The sequence below is a fragment of the Oncorhynchus clarkii genome, unplaced genomic scaffold (genome assembly GCF_045791955.1).
Source record: "Oncorhynchus clarkii lewisi isolate Uvic-CL-2024 unplaced genomic scaffold, UVic_Ocla_1.0 unplaced_contig_12473_pilon_pilon, whole genome shotgun sequence".
Lineage (NCBI taxonomy): Eukaryota > Metazoa > Chordata > Actinopteri > Salmoniformes > Salmonidae > Oncorhynchus > Oncorhynchus clarkii.
In genome coordinates, this window is record NW_027259226.1 from 14,244 (window position 1) to 36,650 (window position 22,407).

Genomic DNA, 22,407 nt, shown 5'->3' on the forward strand with positions numbered 1-22,407 from the left:
CCATACCCGGTCTGCTAGGTGGTTGCTATGTTACCATACCCGGTTTGCTAGGTGGTTGCTATGTTACTATACCCGGTCTGCTAGGTGGTTGCTATGTTACCATACCCGGTTTGCTAGGTGGTTGCTATGTTACCATACCCGGTCTGCTAGGTGGTTGCTATGTTACCATACCCGGTCTGCTAGGTGGTTGCTATGTTACCATACCCGGTCTGCTAGGTGGTTGCTATGTTACCATACCCGGTCTGCTAGGTGGTTGCTATGTTACCATACCCGGTCTCCCAGGTGGTTGCTATGTTACCATACCCGATCTCCCAGGTGGTTGCTACTTAAAGTCCCCAGGACATTCACAGTATTAGGCAACACTGCCTTCTCTTCTTGTGCACCAGACTCATGGAGTAGTCTACAATCCCTGCTCCATCTAGATGTGTTAGTGATACTGAATGGAATAGTCTACAATCCCTGCTTCATCTAGATGTGTTAGTAATACTGAATGGAATAGTCTAGAATCCCTGCTCCATCTAGATGTGTTAGTGATACTGAATGGAATAGTCTAGAATCCCTGCTCCATCTAGATGTGTTAGTGACTCTGAATGGAATAGTCTAGAATCCCTGCTCCATCTAGATGTGTTAGTGATACTGAATGGAATAGTCTAGAATCCCTGCTCCATCTAGATGTGTTAGTGATACTGAATGGAATAGTCTAGAATCCCTGCTTCATCTAGATGTGTTAGTGACTCTGAATGGAATAGTCTAGAATCCCTGCTTCATCTAGATGTGTTAGTGCCTCTGAATGGAATAGTCTAGAATCCCTGCTTCATCTAGATGTGTTAGTGACCCTGAATCAATTTAAACTATTAATGGGAGACTCTGTTATGGAGTGTAAATGCCTTTTTTTAGGCTGGATCATGTTGTATTGTATTATTGTAGGTTTTAATTCTGTAATGTATTGATTGCTGTAAATAGCCCACCCAATCTACCCACCTCTTCCCCATATTGTTTTCATTTACTTTATTCCTCTTTCGTACACCAGTATTTCTACCTGAACATTATCATCTGCTCATCTATCACACCAGTATTTCTACTTACACATTATCATCTTGCTCATCTATCACACCAGTATTTCTACTTACACATCGCCATCTGCTCATCTATCACACCAGTGTTCATTTGCTAAATTGTCATTACTTTGCTACTATGGCCTATTTATTGTCTTGCCTCCTCATGCCATTTGCACACACTGCATATAGACTTTCTTTTTTTTCTATTGTGTTATTGACTGTACGCTTGTTTATTCCATGTGTAACTCTGTGTTGTTGTTTGTGTCGCACTGCTTTGCTTTATCTTGGCCAGGTTGCAGTTGTAAATGAGAACTTGTTCTCAACCTGCCTACCTGGTTAAATAAAAGGTGAAATAAAATAAAAAAAACATTTATTGCTGCCTTCTTGGCCAGTTCTCCATTGAAAAATAGACTCTGGTTCTCATTGAGCTGCATGGCCAGTTCTGCTCTCTAAAGTAGAGGTAGAGCCATGGTAGTCATGTTGCCCCTCATTGATGTCACATGACATAGTAGTCATGGCACCCCTCAGTGGTGTCACATGACATGGTAGTCATGGTGCCCCTCATTGATGTCACATGACATGGTAGTCATGTTGCCCCTCATTGATGTCACATGACATAGTAGTCATGGTGCCCCTCATTGATGTCACATGACATGGTAGTCATGGTGCCCCTCATTGATGTCACATGACATGGTAGTCATGGTGCCCCTCATTGATGTCACATGACATGGTAGTCATGGAGCCCCTCATTGATGTCACATGACATGGTAGTCATGGCGCCCCTCATTGATGTCACATGACATGGTAGTCATGGCGCCCCTCAGTGGTGTCACATGGCACGGTAGTCATGGCGCCCCTCAGTGGTGTCACATGGCATGGTAGTCATGGCACCACTCGGTGGTGTCACATGGCACGGTAGTCATGGCGCCCCACAGTGGTGTCACATGACATGGTAGTCATGGAGCCCCTCATTGATGTCACATGACATGGTAGTCATGGAGCCCCTCATTGATGTCACATGACATGGTAGTCATGGCGCCCCTCAGTGGTGACACATGACATTGCAAGTGGAGTTTGAATAAAATAGCAGAGAAGCTTTTAAACAATCTACCTTGACAGTAATAGAGATATACATTTTATTTATGATATTTAAAACAATCACAACTTTGGGGCGTTTTACATGTTATCATTCACCTCTGAGAAGAGTGCTGACTGGGAGGTGTTGACTGAAAGCCATTGACTGAAAGCCAACACACACAAGTTAGAAACCTGATGAATGTTAATCTAATATTATTACTATTAGTGTACATACAGCACTACGAGGACATTGAACATCATGGTTCAGTGTGAACATAAGTAGTAAAAACTGAATTGCCTTTAGTAACGTGACATACTGAAGCATATCTACAAAAGGGTGAGTTGGGGGTTTGAAAAGCCCGCCCTGGGGCAAAGGGAAAACCATATTCAGAGAATTTTGCTCATATTCACAATAGAGTCTCAATGACGGCTGATCTAGGATCAGTGTAGCCTTTTAGATCGTAATGAATACTATTATATGGACAGGCGTATTCCTGTAATACACGATCATTAACATGAACTCAGCAGCTCTGATGTTTAATGTTTAAACATCTCCAGCTCGGCTGTGTTCATTATGAACACACACACCGTTAGTACCCGTGGTGGATACGAGGAGATGTGGAGTTAAATTAGTGCCAGAATGTTGTTGTTTTAGTTGTTGCAGTAATTTAACGCCATAGAAAAACAACCATGATGTGCTCATCATGGAATATTATGCTCTGGTGACCAGAGCTGGGTTCAAATACTAGTGGACTTGATTAAGCTTCGCTGACACAATGTAATCAATAAAATAAGTTCAACAATGTGACGCCCCCGCTCAAGTCTACATTATAATGTCCCATTCATGTTATGTGTGTTTCCCTGGCTGATCCCATTCATGTTATGTGTGTTTCCCTGGCTGATCCCATTCATGTTATGTGTGTTTCCCTGGCTGATCCCATTCATGTTATGTGTGTTTCCCTGGCTGATCCCATTCATGTTATATTGTTTCCCTGGCTGATCCCATTCATGTTATACGTGTTTCCCTGGATGATCCCATTCATGTTATATTGTTTCCCTGGCTGATCCCATTCATGTTATATTGTTTCCCTGGCTGATCCCATTCATGTTATGTGTGTTTCCCTGGCTGATCCCATTCATGTTATACGTGTTTCCCTGGCTGATCCCATTCATGTTATATTGTTTCCCTGGCTGATCCCATTCATGTTATGTGTTTCCCTGGCTGATCCCATTCATGTTATATTGTTTCCCTGGCTGATCCCATTCATGTTATGTGTGTTTCCCTGGCTGATCCCATTCATGTTATATTGTTTCCCTGGCTGATCCCAATCATGTTATATTGTTTCCCTGGCTGATCCCATTCATGTTATGTGTGTTTCCCTGGCTGATCCCATTCATGTTATACGTGTTTCCCTGGCTGATCCCATTCATGTTATATTGTTTCCCTGGCTGATCCCATTCATGTTATATTGTTTCCCTGGCTGATCCCATTCATGTTATATGTGTTTCCCTGGCTGATCCCATTCATGTTATACGTGTTTCCCTGGCTGATCCCATTCATGTTATATTGTTTCCCTGGCTGATCCCATTCATGTTATGTGTTTCCCTGGCTGATCCCATTCATGTTATGTGTGTTTCCCTGGCTGATCCCATTCATGTTATATTGTTTCCCTGGCTGATCCCATTCATGTTATGTGTGTTTCCCTGGCTGATCCCATTCATGTTATGTGTTTCCCTGGCTGATCCCATTCATGTTATATTGTTTCCCTGGCTGATCCCATTCATGTTATACGTGTTTCCCTGGATGATCCCATTCATGTTATATTGTTTCCCTGGCTGATCCCATTCATGTTATATTGTTTCCCTGGCTGATCCCATTCATGTTATGTGTGTTTCCCTGGCTGATCCCATTCATGTTATACGTGTTTCCCTGGCTGATCCCATTCATGTTATATTGTTTCCCTGGCTGATCCCATTCATGTTATGTGTTTCCCTGGCTGATCCCATTCATGTTATATTGTTTCCCTGGCTGATCCCATTCATGTTATGTGTGTTTCCCTGGCTGATCCCATTCATGTTATATTGTTTCCCTGGCTGATCCCAATCATGTTATATTGTTTCCCTGGCTGATCCCATTCATGTTATGTGTGTTTCCCTGGCTGATCCCATTCATGTTATACGTGTTTCCCTGGCTGATCCCATTCATGTTATATTGTTTCCCTGGCTGATCCCATTCATGTTATATTGTTTCCCTGGCTGATCCCATTCATGTTATATGTGTTTCCCTGGCTGATCCCATTCATGTTATACGTGTTTCCTTTGCCACTTCAACCTGCCATCATCACAACACAATAGGAAAGAACACAATCACCTATTTAAAATAATTTAGAATAAAAATGGCATTCTCTTAAGATAGATAAAATGCGGGGCCTCCCGGGTGGCGCAGTGGTTAAGGGCGCTGTACTGCAGCGCCAGCTGTGCCATCAGAGTCCTGGGTTCGCGCCCAGGCTCTGTCGTAACCGGCCGCGACCGGGAGGTCCGTGGGGCGACGATAAAATGCAATCCCCGAAGATGGAAAATATATATACTATATAAAATAAAATAAAGTCCACGTTAGCCCTTCATTCATAACTAAACAGGTATTTACAGATCTCACATCCTAGTTGTTCCTTATGAAAACACAGAGAGAGAAAGGTCAAGAAACACTTTCATCAAGCTGTAGTTTCAGTAGTGGGCTCCACGGGGTCTGGAATTCAAGGAACCCACAACTGTCTTCCAAAAAGATTCTAGAAGGTGTTCTAATGATTCTAGATTGCACTGTGTGTAGATAATGTAGCGGTTCTTGAAAATGAGTGTCAGTAAAAGGTCAAGGTGGATCAGATCAGTTGTTAGTTGCTGCGTCCATCTGTCTGGGCCAGTTCTCCTCTTCAATACCAGAGTCGTACTCCTCCTCTGCCGCCTCCTTCGCTGGAGCCCTGGAAATATATTTACATTTTTAGGCATTTAGCAAAACACTCTTTGGGTTAGGTATGCAGAGAGAGAGAGGAGGGTCAGTAATTAGTGGTTGTGGGGCCAAGGTACGGTCTGTGGAGATGTTGGGAACATTACATGGGAACTTCAGGTCAGGTTTCAGTACTCAGTGTTCTGTTTTTAACATACACTACCAGTCAAAAGTTTGGACACACCTACTCATTCAAGGATTTTTCTTTATTTTTAAAACTATTTTATACACTGTAGAATAATAGTGAAGACATCAAAACTATGAAATAACACATATGGAATCATGTAGTAACCAAAAAAAAAAAAGTGTTAAACAAATCAAAATATATTTTATAGTTGAGATTGTTCAAAGTAGCCACCCTTTGCCTTGACAGCTTTGCATACTCTTGGCATTCTCTCAACCAGCTTCATGAGGTAGTCACCTGGAATGCATGTCAATTAACAGGTGTGCCTTCTTAAAAAGTACATTTGTGGAATTTCTTTCCTTCTTAATGCATTTGAGCCAATCAGTTGTGTTGTGACAAGGTAGGGTGGTATACAGAAGACAGCCCTATTTGGTAAAGACCAAGTCCATATTATGGCAAGAACAGCTCAAATAAGCAAAGACAAATGACAAGAACTTTGAATGTTTCTTCAAGTGCAGTCGCAAAAACCATCAAGCACTATGATGAAACTAGCGCTCATGAGGTCAACGACAAGAAAGGAAGACCCAGAGTTACGAGACTCAGAAATTGCAGCCTAAAGAAACGCTTCACAGAGTTCAAGTAACAGACACATCTCAACATCAACTGTTCAGAGGAGACTCAGTGAATCAGGCCTTCATGGTCAAATGACAGTAAAGAAACCACTACTAAAGGACACCAATAATAAGAAGAGACTTGCTTGGGCCAAGATACACGAGCAATGGACATTAGACTGGTGGAAATCTGTCCTTCGGTCTGATGAGTCCAAATTTGATATTCTTGGTTCCAACCGCTGTGTCTTTATGAGATGCAGAGTAGGTGAACCGATGATCTCTGCATGTGTGGTTCCCACTGTGAAGCATGGAGGAGGAGGTGTGATGGTGCTTTGCTGGTGACACTGTCAGTGATTTATTTAGAATTCAAGGCACACTTAACCAGCATGGCAAACATTCTGCAGCGATTCGCCATCCCATCTGGTCTGCGCTTAGTGAGACTATCATTTGTTTTTCAACAGGACAATGACCCAACACACCTCCAGGCTGTGTAAGGGCTATTTGACCAAGAAGGAGAGTGATGGAGTGCTGCATCAGATGACCTGGCCTCCACAATCACCCGACCACAACCCAATATAATTTTCATTTGTTTCACACTTTTCACATGATTCCATATGTGTTGTTTCATAGTTTTGATGTCTTCTCTATTATTCTACAATGTAGAAAAAAAATAGTAAAAATGAAGAAAAAAAAACCCTTGAATTTGTAAATGTTCCAAAACGTTTGACTGGTGCTGTACCTCTGGCATGATGAAACCAACAGACTGCTATGGTTGTTATTCATCTATTAAAAATGTATCTTTTACTTAACTAGGCAAGTCATTTAAATCCTGGCAAGAGACAAATACAGCAATAAACAAAGACACTACGAAGCCAATAAGAACCAAACAGGTGCTGACGAACCTGACGTAGTGTGGTTCTGATTTGCCCAGGACGACGTCCTCGGTTAACTCCAGAGACACAATGTCTGAACATGGCACCTCGAACATGGGCTCCAGAAGAAGCTTCTCCTGTATTTAAAAAGGAGATATTTCACACAGTAGTGTTAGAAAACTGAAACAAGACATGGTATAGGAATTAATTTCACCTTGGTCACAAGAAGTCACTCACCGCATTAGAAATATCACTTAGATTTACCATCAGCAACTGAATCCACTGTTTGTATATTGTTACTGCTGATGAGACAAAAATACCCAACTTCTAGGAATTGAGCACATTGTATTGACTGACCATGATGGACCTCAGGCCTCGGGCTCCTGTCTTCCTCTCCAGAGCCAGCTTGGCGATGGCCCTCAGAGCATCCGTGGTTACATTCAGTTCACACTGGAACAATCAGAGAAAGAGAAAGAGAGAGAAACACAGGAGGATAAAACAGGAACCGAGACACTGAGGCAGAGCGAATGTGATCTGCACAGCCAAAGACTTGGGCTAGACTAAACATGACAAACACATCCTTGATAATGACAATATGATGTCTAGTGTGTCTGCTAAGTAGCCAGCAGTCCTGTGAGCAGCTGGGGGGGGGGGAAGAGAGAGAGAGACAGAAAGAGAAAGAGAGAAAGAGAGAAAGAGAGAGAGAGAGACACAGGCGGATAAAACAGGAACCGAGACACTGCAGAGGCAGAGCGAATGTGATCTGGACAGCCAAAGACTTGGGCTAGACTAAACATGACAAACACATCCTTGATAATGACAATATGATGTCTAGTCTGTGCTAACCTTGTCCATGCTGAACAGGGCCTGGTACTGAGTCTACTACAACTACTACTACTAACCTTGTCCATGCTGAACAGGGCCTGGTACTGAGTCTACTACAACTACTACTACTAACCTTGTCCATGCTGAACAGGGCCTGGTACCGAGTCTACTACAACTACTACTAACCTTGTCCATGCTGAACAGGGCCTGGTACCGAGTCTACTACAACTACTACTAACCTTGTCCATGCTGAACAGGGCCTGGTACCGAGTCTACTACAACTACTACTACTAACCTTGTCCATGCTGAACAGGGCCTGGTACCGAGTCTACTACAACTACTACTAACCTTGTCCATGCTGAACAGGACCTGGTACCGAGTCTACTACAACTACTACTACTACTAACCTTGTCCATGCTGAACAGGGCCTGGTACCGAGTCTACTACAACTACTACTACTAACCTTGTCCATGCTGAACAGGGCCTGGTACCGAGTCTACTACAACTACTACTACTAACCTTGTCCATGCTGAACAGGGCCTGGTACCGAGTCTACTACAACTACTACTACTAACCTTGTCCATGCTGAACAGGGCCTGGTACCGAGTCTACTACAACTACTACTACTAACCTTGTCCATGCTGAACAGGGCCTGGTACCGAGTCTACTACTAACCTTGTCCATGCTGAACAGGGCCTGGTACCGAGTCTACTACTACTACTACTAACCTTGTCCATGCTGAACAGGGCCTGGTACCAAGTCTACTACAACTACTACTACTAACCTTGTCCATGCTGAACAGGGCCTGGTACCGAGTCTACTACTAACCTTGTCCATGCTGAACAGGGCCTGGTACCGAGTCTACTACAACTACTACTAACCTTGTCCATGCTGAACAGGGCCTGGTACCGAGTCTACTACAACTACTACTACTAACCTTGTCCATGCTGAACAGGGCCTGGTACCGAGTCTACTACAACTACTACTAACCTTGTCCATGCTGAACAGGGCCTGGTACCGAGTCTACTACAACTACTACTACTAACCTTGTCCATGCTGAACAGGGCCTGGTACCGAGTCTACTACTAACCTTGTCCATGCTGAACAGGGCCTGGTACCGAGTCTACTACAACTACTACTAACCTTGTCCATGCTGAACAGGGCCTGGTACCGAGTCTACTACAACTACTACTACTACTAACCTTGTCCATGCTGAACAGGGCCTGGTACCGAGTCTACTACAACTACTACTAACCTTGTCCATGCTGAACAGGGCCTGGTACCGAGTCTACTACAACTACTACTACTACTAACCTTGTCCATGCTGAACAGGGCCTGGTACCGAGTCTACTACTACCAACCTGGTCCTGAACAGGGCCTGGTACCGAGTCTACTACAACTACTACTACTACTAACCTTGTCCATGCTGAACAGGGCCTGGTACCGAGTCTACTACAACTACTACTACTAACCTTGTCCATGCTGAACAGGGCCTGGTACCGAGTCTACTACAACTACTACTACTAACCTTGTCCATGCTGAACAGGGCCTGGTACCGAGTCTACTACAACTACTACTACTGACCTTGTCCATGCTGAACAGGGCCTGGTACCGAGTCTACTACAACTACTACTACTAACCTTGTCCATGCTGAACAGGGCCTGGTACCGAGTCTACTACAACTACTACTACTAACCTTGTCCATGCTGAACAGGGCCTGGTACCGAGTCTACTACAACTACTACTAACCTTGTCCATGCTGAACAGGGCCTGGTACCGAGTCTACTACTAACCTTGTCCATGCTGAACAGGGCCTGGTACTGGGGTATGACAGCGTTGCGTGGTTCAGTCAGGATACGGACCAGCGTCTCTTCATCCAGACTGTGTAGAGGCACCACCACAGGCAGACGCCCTACAAACTCCGGGATCATCCCAAACTCAATGAGGTCCCGGGCCTCCACGAGCTTCAGCAGCCGGTCCTTCTCCTCCATCTCTGCCACCATGTCCGTCTGTTCACTACTGTTAGCTTTGTCGGCCGCCGCCGCCGCACGGCGACCCTTACCCATGTTGGATGGTGTGCCAAAGCCTAGGTACTAGAAGAAGAGGAAGAAGAAAAGAGAGAGGTAACAACAGGTACTACATAGGCGGAGGAGCACCAGGGAGGAGAGGGTTAATTGAGGAAAACGCAAGTGGTCTAAAGCACTGAAGAAATGAGACGTCATCTGGAGAGGCCTAGACGTTCATGTTCCATTGATGAAAATACTGCATTATTAAAGCGGTAGATCAGAAGTTGAAACAATAACAAATGTTGTTTTACATCCCTGTTAGTCAACATTTCTCCTTTGCCAAGATAATCCATCCACCTGACAGGTTTGGCATAACAAGAAGCTGATTAAAGAGCACGATCACTACACAAGTGCACCTTGTGCTGGGGACAATAAAAGGCCACTTTTAAAAAATGTGACGTTTTGTCACACAACACAATGCCACAGATGTCTCATGTTGAGAGAGCGTGCAATTGGCATGCTGACTGCAGGAATGTCCACTAGAGCTGTTGCCAGAGAATTTAATGTTAATTTCTTTACCATAAGCCACCTCCAACATAATTTTATAGAATTTGTCAGTACATCCAACCGGCCTCACAACCACAGACCACATGTAACCACACCAGCCCAGGACCTCCACATCCGGCTTCTTCACCTGCGTGATCGTCTGAAACCAGCCACCCGAGCAGCTGATGAAACTGTGGGTTTACACAACCGAAGAATTTCTGCACAAACTGTCAGAAACCGTCTCCGGTTAGCTCATCATCTTCACCAGGGTCTTGACCGGACTGTAGTTTGGCGTCGTAACCGACTTCAGTGGGGAAATGCTCACCATCGATGGCCACTGGCACGCTGGAGAAGTGAGCTCTTCATGGATGAATCCCGGTTTTAACAGTACCCGGCAGATGGCAGACAGCGTGTATGGCGTTGTGTGGGTGAGCGGTTTGCTGATGTCAATGTTGTGAACAGAGTGCCTCATGGTGGCGGTGGGATTATGGTATGGGAAGGCATAAGCTACGGACAACGAACACCATTGCATTTTATCAATGGCAATTTGAATGCACAGAGATACTGTGATGAGATACCGAGGCACATTGTCATGTCAATCATCCACCAGCATCACATCATGATAATACATGGCCCCAAGTCGCAAGGATCTGTACACAATTCCTGGAAGCTGAAAATGTCCCAGTTCTTCCATGGCCTGAATACTCACCAGACATGTCACCCTTTGAGCATGTTTGGGATGCTCTGGATCGACGTGTACAACAGCGTGTTCCAGTTCCCGCCAATATCCAGCAACTTCACACAGCCATTGATGAGGAGTGGGACAACATTCCACAGGCCACAATCACCAGCCTGATAAACTCCATGTGAAGGAGATTTTCTATTTTATTGAACCTTTATTCAACTTGGCAAGTCAGTTAAGAACAAATTCTTAATTACAATGACGGCCTACCGGGGAACAGTGGGTTAACTGCCTGTTCAGGGGCAAAACAACAGTTTTTACCTTGTCAGCTCGGGGATTCGATCCAGCAACCTTTCAGTTACTGGCACAACACTAGGCTACCTGCCGCCCCAGATGTGTCGCACTGCATGAGGCAAATGGTGGTCACACCAGATACTGACTGGGTTTCTGATTCACGTTCCTAATTTTCTTTTAAGGTATCTGTGACCAGCAGATGCATATCTGTATTCCCAGTTATGTCAAATCCATAGATTAGGGTCAAATTAATTTATTTCAATTGAATTATTTCCTTATATGAACTGCAACTCAGTAAAACGTTGAAATTGTTGCTTGTTGAGTTTATATTTTTGTTCAGAGTAGGTTCTGATGGGATTCGACTGTTTAACTCATGAGGTATTTATTTAGTTATATTTTTCAAGAATCAACGGGTACATGATGACTGGAACGAACTACAAAAATCTCTGAAACTGGAAACACTTATCTCCCTCACTAGCTTTAAGTACTAGCTCTCAGAGCAGCTCACAGATTACTGCACCTGTACATAGCGCACCTATAATTTAGCCCAAACTACTACCTCTTTCCCTACTGTATTTAATTTATTTATTTATTTAGCTCCTTTGCACCCCATTATTTTTATTTCTACTTTGCACATTCTTCCACTGCAAATCTACCATTCCAGTGTTTTACTTGCTATATTGTATTTACTTTGCCACCATGGCCTTTTTTGCCTTTAACCTCCCTTATCTCACCTCACTTGCTCACATCGTATATATATTTATTTTTCAACTGTATTATTGACAGTATGTTTGTTTTACTCCATGTGTAACTCTGTGTTGTTGTATGTGTCGAACTGCTTTGCTTTATCTTGGCCAGGTCGCAATTGTAAATGAGAACTTGTTCTCAACTTGCCTACCTGGTTAAATAAAGGTGAAAAAAAAAAAAAACATGGATTTAGAAACTGCAGATTGACCCTTTAAAAATGGACAAATACATAAACTAAGAATGCTCAGACTAGAGATACTCAACTGACCAAGTCTCTCTATAAAACCAGTGAATTAAATAGTCTACAGCCGTTTTACAGGTGTGGGTCGATACAAAAAGGGGAAATTTATATATATTTATATATTTTTTTTTTCTTACTAACCTTTTCATTCTTTCGTCTGCTGACGATTCTGTCGAGTCCGTTGAAGGCCCCTGACGCTACGAACAGGATGTTAGTGGTGTTCACCTGTACCGTCTCTCCTCTCAACTTCCTGGAGTTCTTCTCTGGAACGTTCACGATCGTTCCCTCCAGGAGTTTCAGCAGGCCCTACATTCAGAAACACACGACGTCAATCACTAATACAACCATTAGGTAACAACATGGTTGCCCAACTGCCCCCCCCCCCCCCAAAGTTTACAGAGAATAAAATAATAATTATATTTAAAAATGTAAAAATTTCATTGTTAGATATAAAAAGACTTAAAACCCAAGAAATCAGTGTCATCTGTTGAAGTATTCCCATACATAATAGAAAAACATAATAGTTTACAAATGTAATCAAGGTTTAAAATGATTATGTTTTAGTCAAACATCTCTCTTTGGGCTTCTTTCAGTCAATTTACATTCTACAAATTATTTGTAATTATGTTCTGCCCCCCCCCCCCCCGACCATCTGCTCAATAAAATCCGTCCCGAGGCTGAATCTAGTCGGCGATCCCTGCTCTACAAGCACACAACATCAAGGATCCTGGCTGTGAGGTTCCAAACGAACACCACCCAGCTATAATATTGATGCGTGTAAAAATAGCTACTGTAGCCACGATCCCCACAAGGGCGATGGGCTACTGTAGCCACGATCCCCACAAGGGCGATGGGCTACTGTAGCCACGATCCCCACAAGGGCGATGGGCTACTGTAGCCACGATCCCCACAAGGGCGATGGGCTACTGTAGCCACGATCCCCACAAGGGCGATGGGCTACTGTAGCCACGATCCCCACAAGGGTGATGGGCCTAAGTAAGTCAGGTATGTAATGTTTGCGATGTGCTGTACATCAGATATGTGAATAGCCATCCGTATGCTGGCATGCTGCATGACACAAAGACTTTTCTAATGGATACAAATTAAGTCATCATTAGAGGCATCTAGTGCACAACTGTTGCTGTAGAATAAGTTGACAAAACATTAGGAACGCCTTACTAATATTGAGTTGCCACCCCCCCCTTTTGCCCTCAGAACAGCCTCAACTCATCGGGGCATCAACTCATCGGGGCATGGGACTCTACAAGGTGTTGAAAGCGTTCCACAAGGATGCTGGTCCATGTTGACAACAATGCTTCCCACAGTTGTGTCAAGTTGGCTGGATGTCATTTGGGTGGTGGACCATTCTTGATTCACAGGGGAGGCTGTTGAGCGTGAAAAACCCAGCAGCATTGCAGTTCTTGACACAAACCAGTGCACCTGGCATCTACTACCACACCCTGTTCAAAAAGGAACTTCAATCTTTTATCTTGCCCATTCCCCCTCTGAATTGCACACACACACACACACACACAATCTACGAGGGTGGCAGGTAGCCTAGTGGTTAGAGCGTTGGGCCAGTAACTGAAAGGTTGCTAGATTGAATCCCTGAGATGACAAAGTAAAAATCTGTTGTTCTGCCCCCTGAACAAGGCAGTTAACCCACTGTTCCCCAGTAGGCCGTCATTGTAAATAAGAATTTGTTCTTAACTGACTTGCCGAGTTAAAATAAAAGGTTAAATTAAACAATTGTCTCAAAACTTTAAAATCATTTTTTTAAAAGTATTTAACCTGTCTCCTCCCCTGCATCTACATGTCTCCTCCCCTGCATCTACATGTCTCCTCCCCTGCATCTACATGTCTCCTCCCCTGCATCTACATGTCTCCTCCCCTGCATCTACATGTCTCCTCCCCTGCATCTACATGTCTCCTCCCCTGCATCTACATGTCTCCTCCCCTGCATCTACATGTCTCCTCCCCTGCATCTACATGTCTCCTCCCCTGCATCTACATGTCTCCTCCCCTGCATCTACATGTCTCCTCCCCTGCATCTACATGTCTCCTCCCCTGCATCTACATGTCTCCTCCCCTTCATCTACACTGATTGAAGTGGATTTAACAGGTGACATCAATAAGGGATCATAGACTGACCAGGTGAAAGCTATGTCATGGAAAGAGCAAGCGTTCTTAATGTTTTGTTGTATGTCTGGACTTTCCCAAGCTTGGGATAATAAAAGTCGAGTTGTGTTGAGTACTGGCCTGCTGTACACCTTCTCCTCCTACGTCTCTGAGCTGGTGGATCCCAGGAACACTGCCGATCTTATCCACCTCATCCAGAAACACAATGCCTGGACAGGGAGATGTTTACATTCAACTAAAAAGGTCAAATTACTTTCAGTGCCTTCAGAAAGTATTCACACCCCTTGACTTAATTCAACATTTTGTTGTGTTACAGCCTGAATTCAAAATCGTTTCAATATATATATATTTTTTTTCTCCTCACCGATCTACCCCATAATGACATAAGTGAAAACATGTTTTTAGAAATCTTTGAATATATATTGAAAATAAAATACATTTACATAAGTATTCACACCCCTGATTCATTACATGTTAGAATCCCATTTGGCAGTGATTACAGCTGTGAGGCTTTCTGGGTAAATCTCGAAGAGCTTTGGATTGTACAATATGTACACATTATTAGTTCAATTCTTTCAACTCTGTGAAGTTGGTTGCTGATCATTGATAGACAACCCTGTTCAAGTCTTGCCATAGATTTTACAACTGATTTAAGTCTAAACTAACTAGGCCACTCAATGTCGTCTTGGGAAGCAACTCCACTGTCGATGTGGCCTTGTGTTTTAGGTTATTGTCCTGCTGAAAGGGGAGTTCGTCTCCCAGTGTCTGGTGGAAAGCAAACTGAACCAGGTTTCCCTCTAGGATTCTGCCTGTGCTTAGCTCTATTCCATTTATTTTTATCCTACTTTTATGTTTTTATAATAATAAAAACTCCCCAGTCCTTGCTGATGACACCCTCAGTTTTCTATCACGGCCATTGAACTCAGTAACGGTTTTAAAAAGTCCCCATTGGCCTCATGGTGAAATCCCTGAGCGGTTTCCTTCCTCTCCGGCAACTGAGTTAGGAAGGACACCTGTATCTTTGTAGTGACTGGGTGTATTGATACACCATCCAAAGTGTAATGAATAACTTAACCATGCTTAAAAGGGATATTCAATGACTACTTTTTATTTTAACCCATCTACCAATAGGTGCCCTTCTTCGCGAGGCATTTGAAAACCTTGCAGAGTCTTTGTGGTTGAATCTGTGTTTGAAATTCACTGCTCGACTGAGGGGCCGGAAAGATAATTGTGTGTGTGTGTGTGTGGTACAAAGATGAGGTAGTCATTATTACATTATGGGGGTATTGTGGGTAGGCCAGTGACACACAATCTAAATTGCATCCATTTTAAATTCACGCTGTAACAAGAAAAAGTCAAGGAATACCTTTTGAAGGCTCTGTACATATCCCAGAAACACAACGTCTGTACATATCCCAGAAACACAACGTCTGTACATGGAAACCACATCTTCAGTGAGATGGTCGTCATTATATTATATTGGTGTATTATATTGTATTGGTGGTCATTATATTGTATTGGTGGTCATTATATTATATTGGTGTATTATATTGTATTGGTGTATTATATTGTATTGGTGTATTATATTGGTGGTCATTATTATAAATTTTGTACATGTGTGATTAAGATCAACTTTCATAATAAGGTTTTTTTGAACCACAAGTGAATTCTCATCCACAAAAAAATAAATAAAAAACCCTGAATATAATCCCTGCATCAGACTACTCACAATTTACAAAGTACTGTACATGAAAAGCATTATGGAACTATTGAAGTCCTGAAGATGCAGAAACCAGTGTTTATGAGCCACCCACCTTGCTGTGCTTTATCCACAGAGTAGTTGGCATCCTGCAGCAGCTTGGCGATAACAGACTCGATGTCCTCCCCCACGTAGCCAGCCTGGGTCAGGGTGGTACAATCACAGATGGCAAAAGGTACATCTAGACACTTGGCCAGAGTCTGGGCCAACAATGTCTTGCCTGGGAAATATAGTGAGGAATATTTTTTTTATGGACATGAGAAAAGGATATATTTCACAACAGTAAGTTGTTTTTGGACAAATAAAATTGTTGAGTAACCTGATCCGGTTGGGCCTAACAGCACGATGTTGCTCTTCTCCAGTTTGATGTCCGTGTGGGTGGAGTCTAACACGTCCCCGCCCCTCTTCTCCCGAGGAGCCTGCTGCTGCATGGAGGCTCCCAGAGCGTTGCCATGGGGACTGATCCCTGCTATCTGAAGTAGTTCTACAATGTAAACAAAAACTGTCATATTGTATATTTGGGTTCAGATGATTTGGCAGCAGGACAGTGGTGAATTCTAGCCTGGTCCCAGGATCTGTTTGTGCTCTTGCCAAATATCAACTCCATTGTGGTCCTTATCAGTCATGCCAAACAAGCTTGACAAGGACTGATTCCATAAGGAGTTGGCGAGAGGGCAAAAACACATTTTTGGGTTTCCCCATCTCTCATGGTAATGACCTGGCACAAAAACATCCCTTTTCCAAACAGGATATGCAATGTCGGCCTACTGTGACCTGGCAACTTGTGTTGTACTACACATCTCTACTGTATTACTTGTATACTCAGTGTACAAAATATTAAGAACACCTGATATTTCCATAACAGACTGACCAGATGAATCCAGGTGAAAGCTATGATCCCTTATTGATGTCACCTGTAAAATCCACTTCAATCAGTGTAGATGAAGGGGAGGAGACGGGTTAAAGAAGGATTTTTAAGCCTTGAGACATGGATTGTGTGCGTGTGTCATTCAGAGGGTGAACGGGCAAGACAAACGATTGAAGGGTATGGTAGTAGGTGCCAGGCACACCGGTTTGGGTCAAGAACTGCAACGCTGCTGGGTTTTTCCACGCTCAACAGTTTACCCGTGTGCATCAAGACTGGTCCACCACCCAAAGGACATCCAGACAACTGGACACAACTGTGGGAAGCATTGGAGTCAACATGGGCCAACGTCCCTGTGAAACACTCGACACCTTGTAGAGTCCCATGCCCTGACGAATTGAGGCTGTTCTGAGGCCAAAAGGGGGGGTGGCAACTCAATATTAGTAAGGCGTTCCTAATGTTTTGTCAACTTATTCTACAAGTACACAACAACAGAAAGGAACAGGAAGTGTTGTGTTTGTGAATCAAATCAACGCTACTTTTCTAATAACCAATCAGATGGGTTCATGCAGGTGACTGACTGATCGTGTATGGAGGAATCCTCAACTTGGCACTACGCCCAGAATGTTGCTATGGGAACAACCAAGGTATCTCAGTTTCAAGGTCTCAACTTGGGAGAGAGAGAAAGCAGCCTCGTGAGGTATTGGTCAGTCACATGTGCGAGTCACCGGTAATGAATGAATTATGCTAAATCATGCAAATATAACTTGTACCTGATGATATAGCCGTATATAAGGCAACTGTTGGGACCGCCCCAGCGGAGTTTCTGATAAACCTGTACAGTGTGCAGAGTTTGTTGTAACCTTTTAATTGAACCTTCATTTAACTAGGCAAGTCAGTTAAGAACAAATTCTTATTTACAATGACAGCCTACCAGGGAACAGTGGGGTTAACTGCCTTGTTGGGGGGGGGGGGGGGGGGGGGGGGGCAGAACGACAGTTAACCCACTGTTCCACCTTGTCAGCTCGGGGATTTGATTGGTTACTGGCCCAACGCTCTATCCACTAGGCTACCTGCCGCCCAGCTTGCTGATAATAAAGAGTGATTCATTTAAGATTAACGTCAGAGGTCCCTGGTATTGATTTTCCACCTCAGTGTTCTTGTCGTTTTGTACACAGCGTGTATGACGCGTTTTCTTTTCTCCAGGCATGGTATTACATCATCTAGGCTCTCTAGTTATAATGTGAAGTATCAGTATCTGTGGTGCGGCATCGCTGCAATAGGTCAAAGTTCAATCTAAAAATACATGTGCTCCGCTCTACTGGGAGCCACTGTGTATTCAACATACTTTCAAATACTTAATATGGGCTTCCTGTTTGGCTCAGTTGGTAGAGCATGCCCCCCCCCCCCCCCCACCCAGAAGTGTCACATTTTTGTTTTAACCCGAAACTGCCACAACTGATTAAATTAGTCAAAGGATTAGTGATGATTAGTTGACTAATTGAAATCAAGTTATCATCTAACACACCCTGAAAACAATAAGTCATTAACAACAAGAGAAGTTCATCTGTAAACTTCAGCATTTGTGTAATTCTTGAAAAAAAAAAATGAAAAAAAAAATTGTAAATCATACGACACTATGTAAGGAGGACCAATCAAATCACTTACTGGTGAACCTGTACTCATCCTCCCGTCTTCTCATCTCTAGCTCTACAGAGGATGACAAAGTACTCCAAATCAACGTGATCACAGCCAGATTTACAAATCATCACTACAGTTCTGCAAGGAGGAATCAGATCCCACTGTTGTTGTTGTTATATCATCACCTTGTTAAATCCATTAAAAATCCATTTAAAACTGTGAAATGTGGGTGTAAAAAGCAAAATCATTGAACAAATGCCAAATTATACTAAACGAGAGCACCTTGAGGTGACTGATATAAACAGGACTGAACAGGTGTTTCAGCACATTCTAGAAAACAGTGGTTGGGTCTTTGTTGCCTACTGAAATTCTACTATTCTGGAAGTAAGCAAACTTCATTTTTGTCCAGTCTACGTTTCCTGGAAGCCGAGGCTAAATATTACTAACATTTTAAACAAAGGCCTTTAGCTGACTGAACTCTGCTGACCTCGTGGTGCCAGATCTACTACAGCTAACAGACTACACTGACCTCGTGGTGTCAGAACTACTACAGCTAACAGTAGATGGGTTTTATAATGGTAACTACCAGTAGTCTATACTGACCTCGTGGTGTGAGGCCTGTTTCTAACTAACAGTAGACTGTACTACTGACCTCGTGGAGTGAGCGAGGCCTGTTTCTAACTAACAGTAGACTGTACTACTGACCTCGTGGTGTGAGGCCTGTTTCTAACTAACGGTAGACTGTACTACTGACCTTGTGGTGTGAGGCCTGTTTCTAACTAACAGTAGACTGTACTACTGACCTCGTGGTGTGAGCGAGGCCTGTTTCTAACTAACAGTAGACTGTACTACTGACCTCGTGGTGTGAGCGAGGCCTGTTTCTAACTAACAGTAGACTGTACTACTGACCTCGTGGTGTGAGCGAGGCCTGTTTCTAACTAACAGTAGACTGTACTACTGACCTCGTGGTGTGAGCGAGGCCTGTTTCTAACTAACAGTAGACTGTACTACTGACCTCGTGGTGTGAGCGAGGCCTGTTTCTAACTAACAGTAGACTGTACTACTGACCTCGTGGTGTGAGCGAGGCCTGTTTCTAACTAACAGTAGACTGTACTACTGACCTCGTGGTGTGAGCGAGGCCTGTTTCTCCACCTCCACCTGTCTGCTCCCAACAGGGATGTTGTTGTAGATTCTCTTGTAGTGATTATACACAGCTACCGCCAGCACTTTCTTAGCATACGACTGACCCACTACGTACCTGTCCAGGTAGGCATAGATCTGAAAGACAGTGTCGTTGACATTTACGATAAAGACCTTTTATAACGCGTTCAAACAAGTCTATCAATAAAAGGAACTGTTTCATAATGCATTTTACTGCATCTCCAGGCTTTAAGTAAAGTTTTCAAGCTCATGACAAATCTTACGGTGCATTATCAATTTCACCCCCCCCAACTCCCCCAAAAAAATCTGTATGTTTCATAAACAACAGGTGTAGACTAACAGTGAAATGTTTACTTACGGGTCCTTTTCCAACAATGCAGAGTAAGATAAAATATTTAATTTAAAAAAAAAATAGAAGGCTGTGTATTACAGAAATAAGGAAGTGGATGGTGGCACGTTTTACTTTTGAACTCTGGACAAAACAGGTCCCAAGAAAACAGAGACGCTTGTTCTAGGTCCCAAGGAAACAGAGACGCTTGTTCTAGGTCCCAAGAAAACAGAGACGCTTGTTCTAGGTCCCAAGGAACAGAGACGCTTGTTCTAGGTCCCAAGAAAACAGAGACGCTTGTTCTAGGTCCCAAGGAAACAGAGACGCTTGTTCTAGGTCCCAAGGAAACAGAGACGCTTGTTCTAGGTCCCAAGGAAACAGAGACGCTTGTTCTAGGTCCCAAGGAAACAGAGACGCTTGTTCTAGGTCCCAAGGAAACAGAGACGCTTGTTCTAGGTCCCAAGGAAACAGAGACGCTTGTTCTAGGTCCCAAGGAAACAGAGACGCTTGTTCTAGGTCCCAAGGAAACAGAGACGCTTGTTCTAGGTCCCAAGAAAACAGAGACGCTTGTTCTAGGTCCCAAGAAAACAGAGACGCTTGTTCTAGGTCCCAAGAAAACAGAGACGCTTGTTCTAGGTCCCAAGAAAACAGAGACGCTTGTTCTAGGTCCCAAGAAAACAGAGACACTTGTTCTAGGTCCCAAGAAAACAGAGACGCTTGTTCTAGGTCCCAAGGAAACAGAGACGCTTGTTCTAGGTCCCAAGAAAACAGAGACGCTTGTTCTAGGTCCCAAGAAAACAGAGACGCTTGTTCTAGGTCCCAAGAAAACAGAGACGCTTGTTCTAGGTCCCAAGAAAACAGAGACGCTTGGTTCTAGGTCCCAAGAAAACAGAGACGCTTGTTCTAGGTCCCAAGGAACAGAGACGCTTGTTCTAGGTCCCAAGAAAACAGAGAGATGTGCTGTCAGATGGGTGTACAGTCGTCTCAAATAAAACTGAAGGACCTCGGCGTTACTCTGGACCCTGATCTGTCTTTTGACGAACATATCAAGACTGTTTCAAAGGGTCGTTTTTTTTCTTCAATTGTCATTAAATTGCTAAAAACAGGAAACTTTTTGTCCAAAAACGATGCAGAAAAGATAATCCATGTTTTTGTCACTTCTAGATTAGACTACTGCAATGCTCTACTTTTCGGCTACCCGGATAAAGCACTAAATAAACTTCAGTTAGTGCTAAATACGGCTGCTAGAATCCTGACTAGAACCAAAAAATGTGATCATATTACTCCAGTGCTAGCCTCTCAACACTGGCTTCCTGTTAAGGCAAGGGCGGATTTCAAGGTTTTACTGCTAACCTACAAAGCGTTACATGGACTTGCTCCTACCGTACATACCTACATGTACACCACGGTCACAATAAGCAGGCCGAAAGGCCAAAGACTCATCTCTTCAGTAGGTCCTATGATTGAGTGTAGTCTGGGAGAGAGGTGCGAAGGTGAACGGAAAGGCACTGAAGTGACGAACCGCCCTTGCTGTTACTGCCTGGCCAGCTCCCCTCTCTCCACTGGGATTCTCTGCCTCGGACCATATAACAGGGGCGGAGTCACGTCATGCCAGGCTTGAGTTACTGACTTGATCTTCCTGTCCGGTTTTGTGTCCCCTCGGGCTCGTGCGGTAGAGGAGATCTTCGTGGGCTATACTCAACCTTGTCTCAGGGGAGTAAGTTGGTGGTCTGTTGATATCCCTCTAGTGGTGTGGGAACTATGCTTTAGTAAAGTGGGTGGGGTTATATCCTGCCTGGTTGGCCCTGTCCGGGGGTATCGTCGGACGGGGCCACAGTGTTCCCCGACCTCCTCCTGTCTCAGTCTCTATGCTGCAGCAGTCTGTTATATCTGGTGTAATTCTCATGTCTTATCTGGTGTCCTGTGTGATCTTAAGAACGCGCCGTCTAATTCTCCCCTCCCGGAGGACGAGAGCCCTAGGACCATGCCTCTGGCTGTCCTCTCCAGTGCTGCCGATTAATTTTCAACAGTTCTACCTGGGGCTATGGAACCCTGGCCTGTTCACCAGATGTGCTACCTTGTCGTGCTGCTGCTCCACTTTCAACAGTTCTACCTGGGGCTATGGAACCCTGGCCTGTTCACCAGATGTGCTACCTTGTCGTGCTGCTGCTCCACTTTCAACAGTTCTACCTGGGGCTATGGAACCCTGGAAATGTTCACAGGACGTCTTACCTTGTTCTGGACCGGCTGTTTTTGACCCTCTGTCTCCCTCACATGCTGTCTCACCCTCTGAATGCTCAGTACTAAATCGATGTGCAGAGGTACGAGGTAATTGAGGTATGTAGGTTTCGACTGTTCAGAATGATGAGGATTAATAAGATGACTGTTAAAGGATGTGATAGGTAAAGACCTTTTTTAGAGTTTAATTCG

At 43.9% G+C, this 22,407-nt stretch overlaps 1 protein-coding gene across 1 annotated transcript; it reads right to left on the reverse strand.

Moving 5' to 3' along the window:
- Positions 1–4,775: 4,775 nt before the first annotated feature.
- Positions 4,776–19,766, reverse strand: LOC139399900 (ATP-dependent Clp protease ATP-binding subunit clpX-like, mitochondrial; the record flags this gene model as incomplete). The annotated part of the gene is made up of 10 exons (XM_071145026.1): positions 4,776–5,110; positions 6,774–6,880; positions 7,101–7,193; positions 9,362–9,661; positions 12,226–12,390; positions 14,344–14,432; positions 16,038–16,202; positions 16,302–16,466; positions 18,516–18,557; positions 19,610–19,766. Coding segments are annotated over 10 exons (1,377 nt in total), but the record flags the coding sequence as incomplete, so codon positions are not given.
- Positions 19,767–22,407: the final 2,641 nt, after the last annotated feature.